General features: G+C 40.1%; 1 protein-coding gene across 1 annotated transcript in view; it reads left to right on the top strand.

Annotated features, from left to right (window-relative positions):
- Nucleotides 1-10,393: 10,393 nt before the first annotated feature.
- The window catches only part of nek8.S (NIMA-related kinase 8 S homeolog), a gene marked incomplete at its 3' end in the record, with an annotated part of 42,554 nt that continues 39,664 nt past the window's right edge, over nt 10,394-13,283 (top strand). The window contains 2 exon segments of the mRNA NM_001096769.1: nt 10,394-10,687; nt 11,867-12,072. Of these exon segments, the coding sequence (NP_001090238.1) occupies nt 11,937-12,072 (136 nt within the window). The 5' untranslated portion in view covers nt 10,394-10,687; nt 11,867-11,936.

Genomic DNA, 13,283 nt, shown 5'->3' on the forward strand with positions numbered 1-13,283 from the left:
AAACATTTCACTTTATATTGTATTCTGCGTTTAGAGGAACAAGAGCAACACCAAAGAATGTGTTTTAAATAAGTAGATAACAGATAAGTACTACTATAATTTATATAAACAAGCTGCTGTGTAGCCATGGGGGCAGCCATTCAAGCACAGGATACACAGTAGATAACAGATAAGTACTACTATAGTTTATATAAACAAGCTGCTGTGTAGCCATGGGGGCAGCCATTCAAGCACAGGATACACAGTACATAACACAAGATTTGAAGAATCTTGATGTATACTGCAGAGCTTATCTGTTATCTGCTGTGTTTATGTGCCTTTACTTTTTTAGCTTTGAATGGCTGCCCCATTGGCTACACAGCAGCTTGTTTATATAAACTATAGTAGTACTTATCTGTTATCTACTGTGTATCCTGTGCTTGAATTGCTGCCCCCATGGCTACACAGCAGCTTGTTTATATAAACTATAGTAGTACTTATCTGTTATCTACTGTGTATCCTGTGCTTGAATGGCTGCCCCATGGCTACACAGCAGCTTGTTTATATAAACTATAGTAGTACTTATCTGTTATCTACTGTGTATCCTGTGCTTGAATGGCTGCCCCCATGGCTACACAGCAGCTTGTTTATATAAACTACTGTATAGTAGTGCGTATCTGTTATCTACTGTGTAGAGGCTACATGCATATACTAATATGTGGCCAAGCCTTCACACATTTCGTAGCCTTGTTTGGGGCAAATATTTCCTTGCTGCCTAACTACCTGGATATGCATGGCCATAAGCAGGATCAATGCTTTATTTCTCCACAACTACAACTGGGAAAAAAGAACAGGTTTCTGTTGCTTTGCCCATAAGCACCTGTGCTATGTATTTTAGTTCTGTCATTTTCCACCTCTACTGCTGCTATTTAAGCAAGTGTTGGCACAATGCCCTTCAGCAGATTACCAGCTAGTGCTTCAGCAGGGGGTGCTTTTGTTAAATAATGCAAATGTTTTATTTACTCTGCCTACTAAAGGTTTTTATTTTAGTCTCAAGTTAATTCAACTTTATCACAGATTTTCTTCACTTCTCGGGAAATGGTCAAATAGCCACAAATATTGTAAATGCTACAGCGACATGCAAAGAGAATCAGATCCTTGCCAAAATAGTGTATCCTTAGATGTCTAAAACCCACTTATAACTGTACTAGGAGTACTTTTCCCATAAGTTGCTTTTTTTTTTTTTTTTTTTTTAGATTTCGTGACATTAGCAGTTTTCACTGCTAATATTAATGTGTAAGAGGAAGTTACTCTGTCCAAGTGGGGGCCTGGCAGAAAAATAAAAAACTGATTTAGGAGTAGTCCAGATACAGGTAGATCAGCTAAGGGCACTCCTGTTATACATTCATCACATAAGTGGTAAACAATTACTAATATAAAAGCAAAAATTACGAACGTTTTCAAGAGTATAAGCTGACCCCGGACATTGCTCGCGTGTGCCTCAGGATCTGCACTGGGGGTAACGAGCGGTGGCAAAATACTATGTGGGACTGATATTCATCTGAAAAATTGCAGTGTCCCTAAAGCTCCAGTAGAGGGAAACAAAGTTTTATTAATAGGTTTCCTTTAAAAGCTGTGACTTCTCAAATGTTGCAGCACAAGTGTTCCTGTTGTAATATGACTTGGACTCATTTAAGACTGGGATTTGAGATTTCTTTATTTATTTTTATATATATATATATATATATATATATAAATACTGTGCAGATTTTATTTACTAACAGTAGCAGTATTGCTCAAATTCAGTAATCTATGACATCCAATTAGATTTTTTTTCATTGTTTTAAAGGGTTGGTTATAGAATGGCTAATGCTAAGCAATTTTTCAATTGGCTTTCATTTTTTCTTAGCTTCTGAATTCTTTGCTTTTTTACTAGGGATGCACCGAATCCACTATTTTGGATTCGGCCGAACCCCCGAATCCTTTGCTAAAGATTTGGCTGAATACCGAATCCGAGTCCTAATTTGCATATGCAAATTAGGGGTGGGAAGGGGAAACCATTGTTTACTTCCTTGTTTTCTGACAGTCACGCGATTTCCCTCCCCACCCCTAATTTGCAGAAAGATTTGGCTGAATCCTGCTGAAAAAGGCTGAATCCCGAACCGAATCCTGGATTCGGTGCATCCCTACTTTCTACTGACCCTTTCTTGTTGACCCCTATCTAAAAAGACAAATGCTCTGTAAGGCTATGAATGTTCAAACTGATGGAAATGGAGCATGAAGCAGATCCAATTCTCTCAGCCTTTGGCCTTATGCTTTATGTTCTTATTAATAGAAATACGATAAAACACAGCTAGTAAAAGTCTAACTGACTGATAATGGTACACCCACAGTATATGTGATTATAATGACCATAGTTTAATAACACAGCAATACTATTAGTGGCTAAATGAAAGAATAATCCCAGATGACCACTAGGGTGCACAACAGTATAAAATAATCTGCATGACACTTGGCAACATTCCTGGCAGTTTTGTTTGAGTTCATATGTGTCAGTCTTATGCCCTGCAGAGGATCAGCTGATCAGTAGAATTGCAGCCAGAAATGTTTGGAATGTCTCAAAGTATCAGGAATCCATGGACAGTTACTGAGTAATGGTGGCCATACACGGGCAGATAAAGCTGCCGATATCGGTCGTTTGGACCAATTTGTCAGCTTATCTGCCCGTGTATGGGGGCTTCCAACGGGTCTTCCCGATCGATATCTGGCCACGATATAGATCGGGAAGGTTTGATTTTTAACCGACCGACCCGTCGGAGCCCCTTGCCGCATCGTAATTCGATCGTTCGGCCATATGGCCGAACGTTCAAACTACAAAAAATACATATAATTAAAATATTCTCCATCGATATACAGATTAAAATTTACTCCTTTAAAACTAAATTAACGATAAATCATACTTAAATCATATTCCCTGTTGAGGCCATGGGGAGCTAAAGTTCCCAATTTTCTGATCCATCTAGCTTCTTTTTTAAGTAATAATTTTACTCGATCTCCACCTCTCCGTAATTTAGGTACACTGTCTATTATTTGATATTTTAATTGTTGTACCCCATGGCCTGCAACAAGGAAATGACCTGCAACTGCTTGATCACTCTTTTTTGTATTGATAGCGGACCTGTGTTCTCTTATGCGTTCTTTTGCGCTTCGTGTAGTTTGTCCAACGTAGGCTAGCCCACATCTCAAATTAAGAGGTCAGTACCAAAATCCCAATTCAGCAGGGTTAAAAGAATAGTGTCTGATTAGAAATCCGATTACACCAAATGCAAACAAAATTTGAAGACAGAGGATATCCGGTGGGACTCCTAAAAAACAACGTCTTGATGTACAGAATGACAGTAAAATTCAAAAAAACCAAAACAAACAGAAAGATAGAATTCCATTTGTATCTCGCTATAGCACAGTAAGTACCCAAGTAGAAAAGGCCATAAAAAAACATTGGTCAATATTGGGGGAAGGTTTACCTGAGATAAATTATTTTAAACACCCCCCAATTATTTCCTATAAAAAATCTAAAACAATCGGGTCAATGGCCATACGAGGCGGTGTAGGAGGAACTCTTTCAGAAGAGCGACAGCTGCGTCCCAGGAAAAATGGAACATTTCCATGCCTGGGATGCAGTTGCTGTTCAAACTGTCAGAAGGGAGAGGTGTTATACCATCCGAGGAAAGGCACAGCTATTAAGATAAATGGCTTTTATACATGTGAAAGTACCTTTGTGGTATATGTGATAAAATGCCCATGTGGGCTAGCTTACGTTGGACAAACTACACGAAGCGCAAAAGAACGCATAAGAGAACACAAGTCCGCTATCAATACAAAAAAGAGTGATCAAGCAGTTGCAGGTCATTTCCTTGATGCAGGCCATGGGGTACAACAATTAAAATATCAAATAATAAAGAGTGTACCTAAATTACGGAGAGGTGGAGATCGAGTAAAATTATTACTTAAAAAAGAAGCTAGATGGATCAGAAAATTGGAAACTTTAGCTCCCCATGGCCTCAACAGGGAATATGATTTAAGTATGATTTATCGTTAATTTAGTTTTAAAGGAGTAAATTTTAATCTGTATATCGATGGAGAATATTTTAATTATATGTATTTTTTGTATTTTTACAGTGTAATTTTTTCACGAGAAAACTTATGGACACTATCGAAAAGGATATTGCACTAAGGTAGATAGAATGTATCCACATGTAATTTAAATGTAATGATATTGAGACAATGTTGCAGACTGCATATGTGACACAATTTTTTTCAGGTGTTTGTAAATGTTTTAATGCACCAGTAGGGGGCACTGTGATGTAATGTATAAATGATTGTGCACAGGTGTTGCCAGGGTGGCTTGACAAAAGACCGATGGCGGTCTGAAACGTTGCCGAATTCAATGCCAAATGAGCGGATCTTTAAGTCTATGGACAGCTTAAGGTACGCGCCTCAAGTGCAACTCATAACTGCTGTGTCCTAAATATGCTGTGAAAACAAATGCACATCATTGTGTCATTCTAGCAGTAAATACAACATTAAAGTAATTTAAATAGAGGCGCTTTGAACATGCCTGATATTTTTTACATGGCTGATTTAATCATATAGGTGTTCAATTGCATCAGTCCAGCCGCCAGTAAAAGCAAAGAGATGATTATTGTTGACTGGCGGTTGGGCCAAATAATTCTGATACCATAATAAAGCCCCAGGGTTAAAGACTGGAGTCAATGTAGTCCATGACCAGTTGGTTGGCTAGGCTTTTGGTTGGTTCCCACACATGAGCCATTAAAATAAAAGCTAGTTGTAGTGATGCAAAAAGTGATTTATTTAGGCCAAAAAACAAATATCAAAAGGGCAACGTTTCGGCCCCTCTGGGGGCAGGTTGTTCTTGCAGGAGGACAGTATAAGAAATGAATCATCAAAGGTGCTGGGAAGAGAAAACCAATTTTTTAAAAGTAAACAGTCCATCAAAGCCTGAACAGCACATCGAAATAGCACATCTGTGTATGTTATCTATACATGTCTAAGGACACCTACAGATCTGATATTTTCAATTTCATAATGTGAACCATTATACAGGAACGGGAAGCAATGGCAGTCTGTTCATAGGATAATCGTGATCATCAACCGGCAGATCAATGTGGGTTTCTGGTCGAGTCTCTAAACTCCCCATAGACGCGACGATTCTTCTTGCCGAACGACCGATTTTAGGGAAGTCCGACCAATCCTTCGAAATTATCGTGCGGTTAGTGGGATTCGAACGATCGTACATCTTACGATTTTTCGGCCGACATCTCTCAGGAAATTGATCGGCCAGGTCAAAAAATCTTTGTCGGTCCCAGTGCAATCTCTCTATGTTTGCAGGGCCAATCAGGCAGCTCCCCTTTGTTTTCCTGCCAAATTGGTCTTTTTAGTTGATGGGCAATTCGTACGATCATTCTGAGATAATCGTGGTCTCACGATCAGGATCTGATCTTTTAAAAATCTCAACATCTATGACCAGCTTTACTCATAAAAACATTTCCTCCACCCCCATAGGCTCACAGTGCAACTCCCCCCTCAACTTGTTTCAGTGTGAAGTGATGGATTCTGGGACTTGATGTCCCTTTCCTATCCATAATAGGTGACTCTTGAATGCAGAAAGGCTTCAGTGTACACGTTCAGTGCTTACCTTTTTTTTTTGTTTAATATTTTTATGTTAAAAGGATCAATAAAAATCTGGCCAATACAGCTTAGTTTTTGTCTATAAAATACTGTAGGTCATTGCTAAAAAGTTTTTTTAAACCTGCCAACTTACTGGTTACTTTATTTGCTCTGAAACAGTTCTGCATTCATAGAGGTCAGTCCAATGCTGGTGGCTGTGATGATGGCTGGAATGAAAGGCTTCTTCTTCTTCTCCCCACCCGCCAAGACCAGTGTCTCCTGTTTGATGTTTTTGGGTCACCGACAGACTTGACTGGCCAGTCTCTAGCTTTAGTACATGGTTGTTAATGTACAAAGGAGATTTTTTGCACTGTCTGAAGAACAACGATGGTGACTCCATCCCCCAAGCCCCTCAGCAACTCCCACTACCCTCTAAGCACCCATGTGACAGTGGCTAATTACTCCAGGGCTAAGGCAATTAGAAGAGATTATGGATCAGAAGCAACATGTCATCACATGGGTATTTAAGAGCAATAAAAATGGTATTTGATTAGCTGGGGTTGAACAGTTAAAGATTTCACATTGTGTCCTACTGTTCTCAGACAACCCCCTGCAAGTGCCATCAGGACCAGCACAAAATGCTCTTTACAATTAGCAATTAGATTTTCACCTCTGCAGCCAGCAGTTATTTCCCCTTCTTCTTCCACAAAGTCTGTCGTTTTAATTCCTGGCAATGTAAAGAGTTGCTAGCGGTTCTATGTCATAGCAAGGGCACCTGATCCTGTACAAAACTCTTTCATGTTACCCCCCACCTCAAACAAATCTGTCTGGAATATAATCTTTTATTCAGTTTCTGTTGTACATCATTCCAGCCCCTTTAAAGGAACAGTAACACCAAAAAATGAAAGTGTTTTAAAGTAAATCAAACTTGCACTGGTAAAACTGCTGTGTTTGCTTCAGAAACACTACTATAGTTCATATAAACAAGCTGCTGTGTAGCAATGGCAGAAATGAAAAAAGACTATATGGCACAGGTTACATAGTGGATAACAGATAACATTATGTTCTACAGAGCCCCTTATTTGCATATGAAAATTTGGATTCAGTTCATATGGGCAGAAAGATTCTGCCGATTCCAAATCCTGCTGAAAAAGCCCGAATCCTGACCGAATTCCGAACTGAATCCTGGATTCGGTGCATCCCTACTTTTTTGGGAAGCCCTGTCCCCCAAGTTGACATTGCCTCTGACAAGAGTCTTGTCTGGTGGGGGGTTGTTGTTCTCTGTTGGAGGTAGGGTTGCCACCTTTCAATAAAATTTGCACCTGCCAGTGTTGGGGGCGGTAAAAAAGGGGTGGGCCTTGACGCCAAAGGGGTGGGTGTGATGCCAAAGGGGGCGCGTCGTGCGATTGGCCAGGAGGAGAAAAAAAGGTATGTTTTGAGCAGATTGGGCCAGGTCAAGGGCTTTGGTTAGGGATATTACAAATTTACCGGTAGCTACATTGCCGGTAAATTTGTAATACCGACCGCAGCATTGGTGGGTGTTTTACGGGCTAAGCCAGTAAAATACCGGCTGGATGGCAACCCTAGTTGGAGGGCAGTAGCAGTCAAAATGCCCAGTGTGCCATTTCCCTTTATAGACATTACAGTGATTCTGCAAGATATATCGGCTTAGTAAGGCAAATATACCATCTAATTTTCCTATGTCCCTACGCAATGTAAAGTAGGAGTATTTGCAAGATGTAATACAAGATACACATGAAATAAAAAATAAAGCAATTGCAAAAAGTTATAATATGAATGTCTACATCTTACTAAAAGTGAATGTAAAGGATTGGGGTCACAAGTTGGATGTTCTCCCAGTGGCTTTCCTTCGGGAACTCCTTTTCCCAAAAAACACTCCAAAAACATTCTCAAAGGAGGCCCAAACATGTAGTACAAAGATACATATCAAGTAAAATTGAATCTTACGTAAAACTTGCGTCAAAAAACGTTTGTGACTTGCCTAGAAACGTAAAAAAAAGCTTCTGAAACTTGTGTATCAAGTAGGGATGCACCGAATCCAGGATTCGGCCTTTTTCAGCAGGATTTGGATTCGGCCAAATCCTTCTGCCCTGCCAAATTGGGGGTGGGGAGAGAAATTGTGTGACTTTTTGTCACAAAACAAGGAAATAAATTTTTTTTCCCCCTTCCCACCCCTAATTTGCATATGCAAATTAGGATTCGGTTCGGTATTTGGCCGAATCTTTCACAAAGGATTCCGGGGTTCGGCCGAATCCAAAATAGTGAATTCGGTGCATCCCTAGTTCAAGTAATTGCAATTCAGAGCATTGCGACAGGTACAGTTAAAGCATTGGGCAAATTCCACTGCCCCATAATGAACTGACTAATTAGCACATTAAAGTGGACCCGTCACCCAGACATAAAAATCTGTATAATAAAAGTCCTTCTTAAATTAAATATGAAATCCAATTTATTTTTTTATTAAAGCATTCATAGCTGTTGTAAACTCATTTAAAAATATCAGCTGTCAATCAAGTATTGCCTACCCCTCCTCTATGCCTAGGCATAGAGGCGGGGCAAGCAATTACTTTCACTTTCCATTCAGCACTTCCTAGATGTCACTGCTCTCCCTACATTCCCCCAGTTCTCTTAACGATTTAATTGTGTAACCAGGGCATGGGGTTGGACATTGGGTCCCTGTCCCCTGGAGCACAAACAAGATTCTGAGATGATGCAAGGCTTGTCTTAATAACAGTGTCCACAAAATGGCTCCTTCCTGGTGGCTATAATTATGAGTTCCCAGACTGATGGAAACAAGATTCAAATAATTTATACAGTGTAATTAAAGTTCATTTTGCTTGACTAACATTATAAAATAGGATTTGGATAATTTTGTTTGGGTGACGGGTCCCCTTTAAGGGGCAGATTTATCAAGGGTCGAATTTCGAAGTTGAAAATACTTCGAAATTCGACCATCGAATTTAAACACTTCGAATATTGAATTCGAAGTTTTTTCAACAAATTTGGCAATCGATCGATCGAATTAAAATCCTTCGATCAAACGATTAAATCCTTCGAATCGAACGTTTCGAAGGATTTCAGCGATCGATCGAAGGATTTTAATTTGATTTGTAAAGACTTGGAAAAAGTTTGTAGAAGGACCCCATAGGCTAACATAGCACTTCGGCAGGTTTAATTTGGCGAAGTATTGAAGTTTTTTTAAAGAGACAGTACTTTGATTATCGAATGGTCGAACATTCTAAAGTCGTGACTATTCAAAGTCGTAGTATCCTATTCGATGGTCGAAGTATCCAAAAAATGACTTCGAATTTTTTTACTTCAAAAATTCCCTCGAATTCACTTGGACCCTTGATAAATCTGCAACTAAGTACTGGAACTATTTATTATTTATTAAAGAGTGACATCAAGTATTTATATTGGGATCTATTTACTGAATAATATGAGCTGTGAACTACATGAGCTTTTCATTAGTGGAAGGATTAAGAAACAGAAATCATTTCATCGTTTCACTGCACTTGGATTTGACACGTTCAGCTCTGTCAGCGTCACGTACACGCACACACACGCACACACACGCGCACGTACTACAAAGTGAATTCCTGTCGCTGTAGTCGCTTGATCACAGATATCTGCGCATGCGCTATCTACCAGTTTGTCCTCCCGCCCCTCAAATTCCCCGGATGCGTTTCCATGGAGACAGCGCGGAGTTTGTGACTATGGGGCTGAAACATGGAGAAATACAAGAAGATCCGGGTAGTCGGCCGCGGGGCCTTTGGGTGAGAACTCTGTGCGGAGGGTGGGGACATACATGATGTTTCCTTGTTAGAAATACAAGTATTAACCCTTTTCCCGGCGTTGGCCTCATCCCATTGCTCTGAGCAAATCCATCCGCCTCTGATTTGGAAACTGGTTCGATAATGCAGGTCACGTGATTTCCCGGAAGTGTGTCTGTCACTAGATTAGATTATTGTGGGCCTGTAGCCCAGTCTCTTACAAAACTTCATCTCACATATTTACATGGGGCCCTATAGTTTGGGGAATGAGGAGACAAGTAGAAAAGACCTTTGTTAGTTGCCCTGTTAGTTGTCCTGTGTGTGTCCCTCCAGCTGCTGTTGGGCTCCCTTAGGCTGTAGCTGGGAATCTGCTGCTGTTCAACTACAAGGCTGGAAGGGGTTGTTCACCTTTACATCTCCCTTAAATGTGACGTACAGAGGGATATTTTGAAACTATTTCCAGTTGGTCTTCATCTTTTATGTTTTTTTTAATTATTTTTTTTTGCGGCTTTCCAGTTTGACATTTATCCTAGCAATGCCATACCTCCCAACATTTTGGAAGTAAAAAGAGGGACAAAAATTTTTTTTCCGCACGTTGCACAGCAATTTTTTGACCACACCCCTTTCTGTGGCCACACCCCCTAATTACCATGTTTGTTTTACAAAATTTGGCAGGTTATGAAAGTCTAAACTGTGTTTTTGTGTCTCGAAATTGTTACAAAGTATCTTATTTGCACCTGTTAGCTGTTCTGGGCTCTCTGCTAAAAGCCAATTAAGTGAGAAACTTTGTTTCTTTTTCTGGCTGCTCAGTGCAGAGAAAAGAGGGACTTTCCAGTACAAATGAGGGACTGCGGGTTGAAATGTCAAAAGAGGGACTGTCCCTCCGAAAAAGGGACAGTTGGGAGGTATGCAATGCAGGCACTGTGAGGGAAGGTTGGGACTGGGTCCTTTGGATGAAGTAGTAATAAATAACTATTTACACAGAGTCTATATATATATATACAAACTGGAATGCTCACATGTATACACTTTATAGGGTTTACAGATGGCACAGATGGCTGAAATTGCAAACTGGAGAGCTGCTGAATAAAAAGCTAAATAATGCAAAAACCACAAATAATAACTAAAAACCAATTGCAAATTGTCTCAGAATATCACTGTCTACATCATACTAAAAGTTAACTCAAAGGTGAACAATCCTCTTGAAGTAGAAGGAAAGGCTAAAAGTAAGTAAGTTTTATCAGAAAGGTCTATATAAATACACCAGTAAAGCCTCAAAGTAATGCTGCTCTGAGTCCTCTGTCAAAAGAAACAGCACATTTCTTTCCTTCTATTGTGTACTCATGGGCTTCTGTATCAGACTTCCTGTTTTCAGCTTAAACCTCCAGGGCTAGGGCTTGAGCATGCTCAGTTTGCTTCTCTCTCCTTCTATTGTGTACTCATAGGCTTCTGTATCAGACTTCCTGTTTTCAGCTTAAACCTCCAGGGCTAGGGCTTGGGCATGCTCAGTTTGCTCCTCTCTCCTTCTATTGTGTACTCATAGGCTTCTGTATCAGACTTCCGATTTTCATCTTAAACCTCTAGGGATAGGGCTTGAGCATGCTCAGTTTGCTCCTCTTCTGTAATCTGAGCTCAGAGCTATGAGTGAGCAGAGAGAGAGGCTCAGGCAGAAAGGGATGTCACAACAAGCTAATATGGCAGCTGCTATCCTAAACAAACAGAGAGAGCTTCTAGAGCGGTTTTCTCAGATATGTTAAAGCATTCTACAGAATAAATATAGTGTTATAGCTTGTACTATTGTGGCTAATCTGTTGGCAATAAACTGCTTTGGTAGCTTTCCTTCTCCTTTAAGCCAAATGGCAGCACATCTGTTGTTATTGAGGTGCAACCCCCGGCACAGATGACTTGTGTTTGTTGTGGAATGAGTTGCAAACAATCGGTGGCACTACTGAGACGCACAAGCATCGTTTGGATAATGTCTATCTAAAGCAAATGTGCCTGGAAGAATGGGCCAGTATCACTCCAGAACAGTGAGCAAAGCTGGTACTTATCCCAAAATACCATTTTTATTGCTTTAGCTCCATTAAACACAAGGCATTCTGAATCCAGCTGCACTTATTTCTAGGAGAATAGTATGACCAGTTCTGTAGTTGGTGCTTGCCAACCAGTGGAAATGGATTTCTCATAATCCTCTGCATTAACCACCAAGTACAGAAATAATGCCTGTTGTGCCAGAGCCAAATAGGATGAAAATACTCCGGTATCCTGATATCCTTATTGTTTTCCATGTCCTACCACTAATTGTGGCAGCAAAGAATGTCCCATGATGCAGGTTTATGCCAATATGTATAAATAATTCATTCATTAGTGTGTGTTTGTCTTAAATGTGTATCATTTGCCTACAGAATTGTGCACCTGTGCCTTCGGAAAGCAGACCAGAAGCTGGTTATATTGAAACAGATACCTGTGGAACAGATGACCAAAGATGAGCGCCTGGCTGCTCAGAATGAATGCCAAGTTTTAAAGTTGCTCAGCCATCCAAACATCATTGAATACTATGAAAACTTCTTGGAGGACAAGGCTCTCATGATTGCCATGGAGTATGCTCCAGGTGAGCTCCTGTCATTCATTATATTTGCATTATTCTGCTGCTTGAATTTGCTCTTTGAACTTCTTTGATTTCATTGTAGTAGTGGCCTTAATTGCCTGCTTGCCATGTCCATGGTTTGGATTTCAAGCTTATAGGTTAAATATTAGGGATGTGCCAAGCCCACTTTTTGGGTATTCCACCCAGTGTTGGACTGGGATGCCAAAAACCTTAGACCATGGGCCCATGTTCTAAACTATTATTCCTCCTCTACTCACTTAACCTCTTTATTCTCCTAGTCTATTATATGTACTTACGATACTCTATTGTTTCAATATTTAGCCTCTTTTTTTCCTAAAAAGAAATGGGGAATGACCATGAAATAGGCCAAATGGTTAGAAGCAAGAGGCCCACTGACACCTGGGCCCACCAAGAGTTTTTCTGGTATCCTTGTGGGCCAGTCCAACACTGATTCCACCAAATCTATAATGAAGCACTTGTGTAGCCATATTAAATTGCTTGATATTTCATTAATTTTAATGCCAAATGTGCTTGAAATTTGCTGACACTCACTGTAGGTAGTAGCTAGAGAGGCATTTCAAGACTACCTGAACTCTACCTCTGTTTTCTAGTGTAGAAGTTGCTTTAAAGCATTACTACTGTTACTTGTAAAGCAAGTGTTATTGGAAATGTTATTGGAAATATGGTAGTCCTCTCAGAATTGGTCTGTGTGCCATTGCCCTAAAGCAGTGATCCCTAACCAGTGGCTTGTGAGTAACATGTTGCTCACCAACCCCTTGGATGTTGGCCTGAAAGCAGGTGCTTAATATGGAATTCCAGGTTTGGAGGCAAGTTTTGGTTGTATAAAAACCAGGTGTACTGCCAAAGTGTCCTTTAGGCTTCCAGTCAACATAGGGGCTATCAAATAGCCAATCACAGCCCTTATTTGGCATTCACCGAGTCTTTTTTCATGCTTATGTTGCTCCACAACTGTTTTTGCAATTGAATGTGGCTCACAGGTAAAAAAAAGGTTGGAGACCCCTGCCCTAAAGGATAATGTCACTGTGAGTTTGAGCCTCTGCTATCTCAAAATAAATAATGATTAAAGGGATCCTGTCATCGGAAAACATGTTTTTTTCAAGACGCATCAGTTAATAGTGCTACTCCAGCAGAATTCTGCACTGAAATCCATTTCTCAAAAGAGCAAACAGATTTTTTTTATATTAAATTTTGAA

The sequence above is a fragment of the Xenopus laevis genome, chromosome 2S, assembly GCF_017654675.1.
Source record: "Xenopus laevis strain J_2021 chromosome 2S, Xenopus_laevis_v10.1, whole genome shotgun sequence".
Classification (NCBI taxonomy): Eukaryota; Metazoa; Chordata; class Amphibia; order Anura; family Pipidae; genus Xenopus; species Xenopus laevis.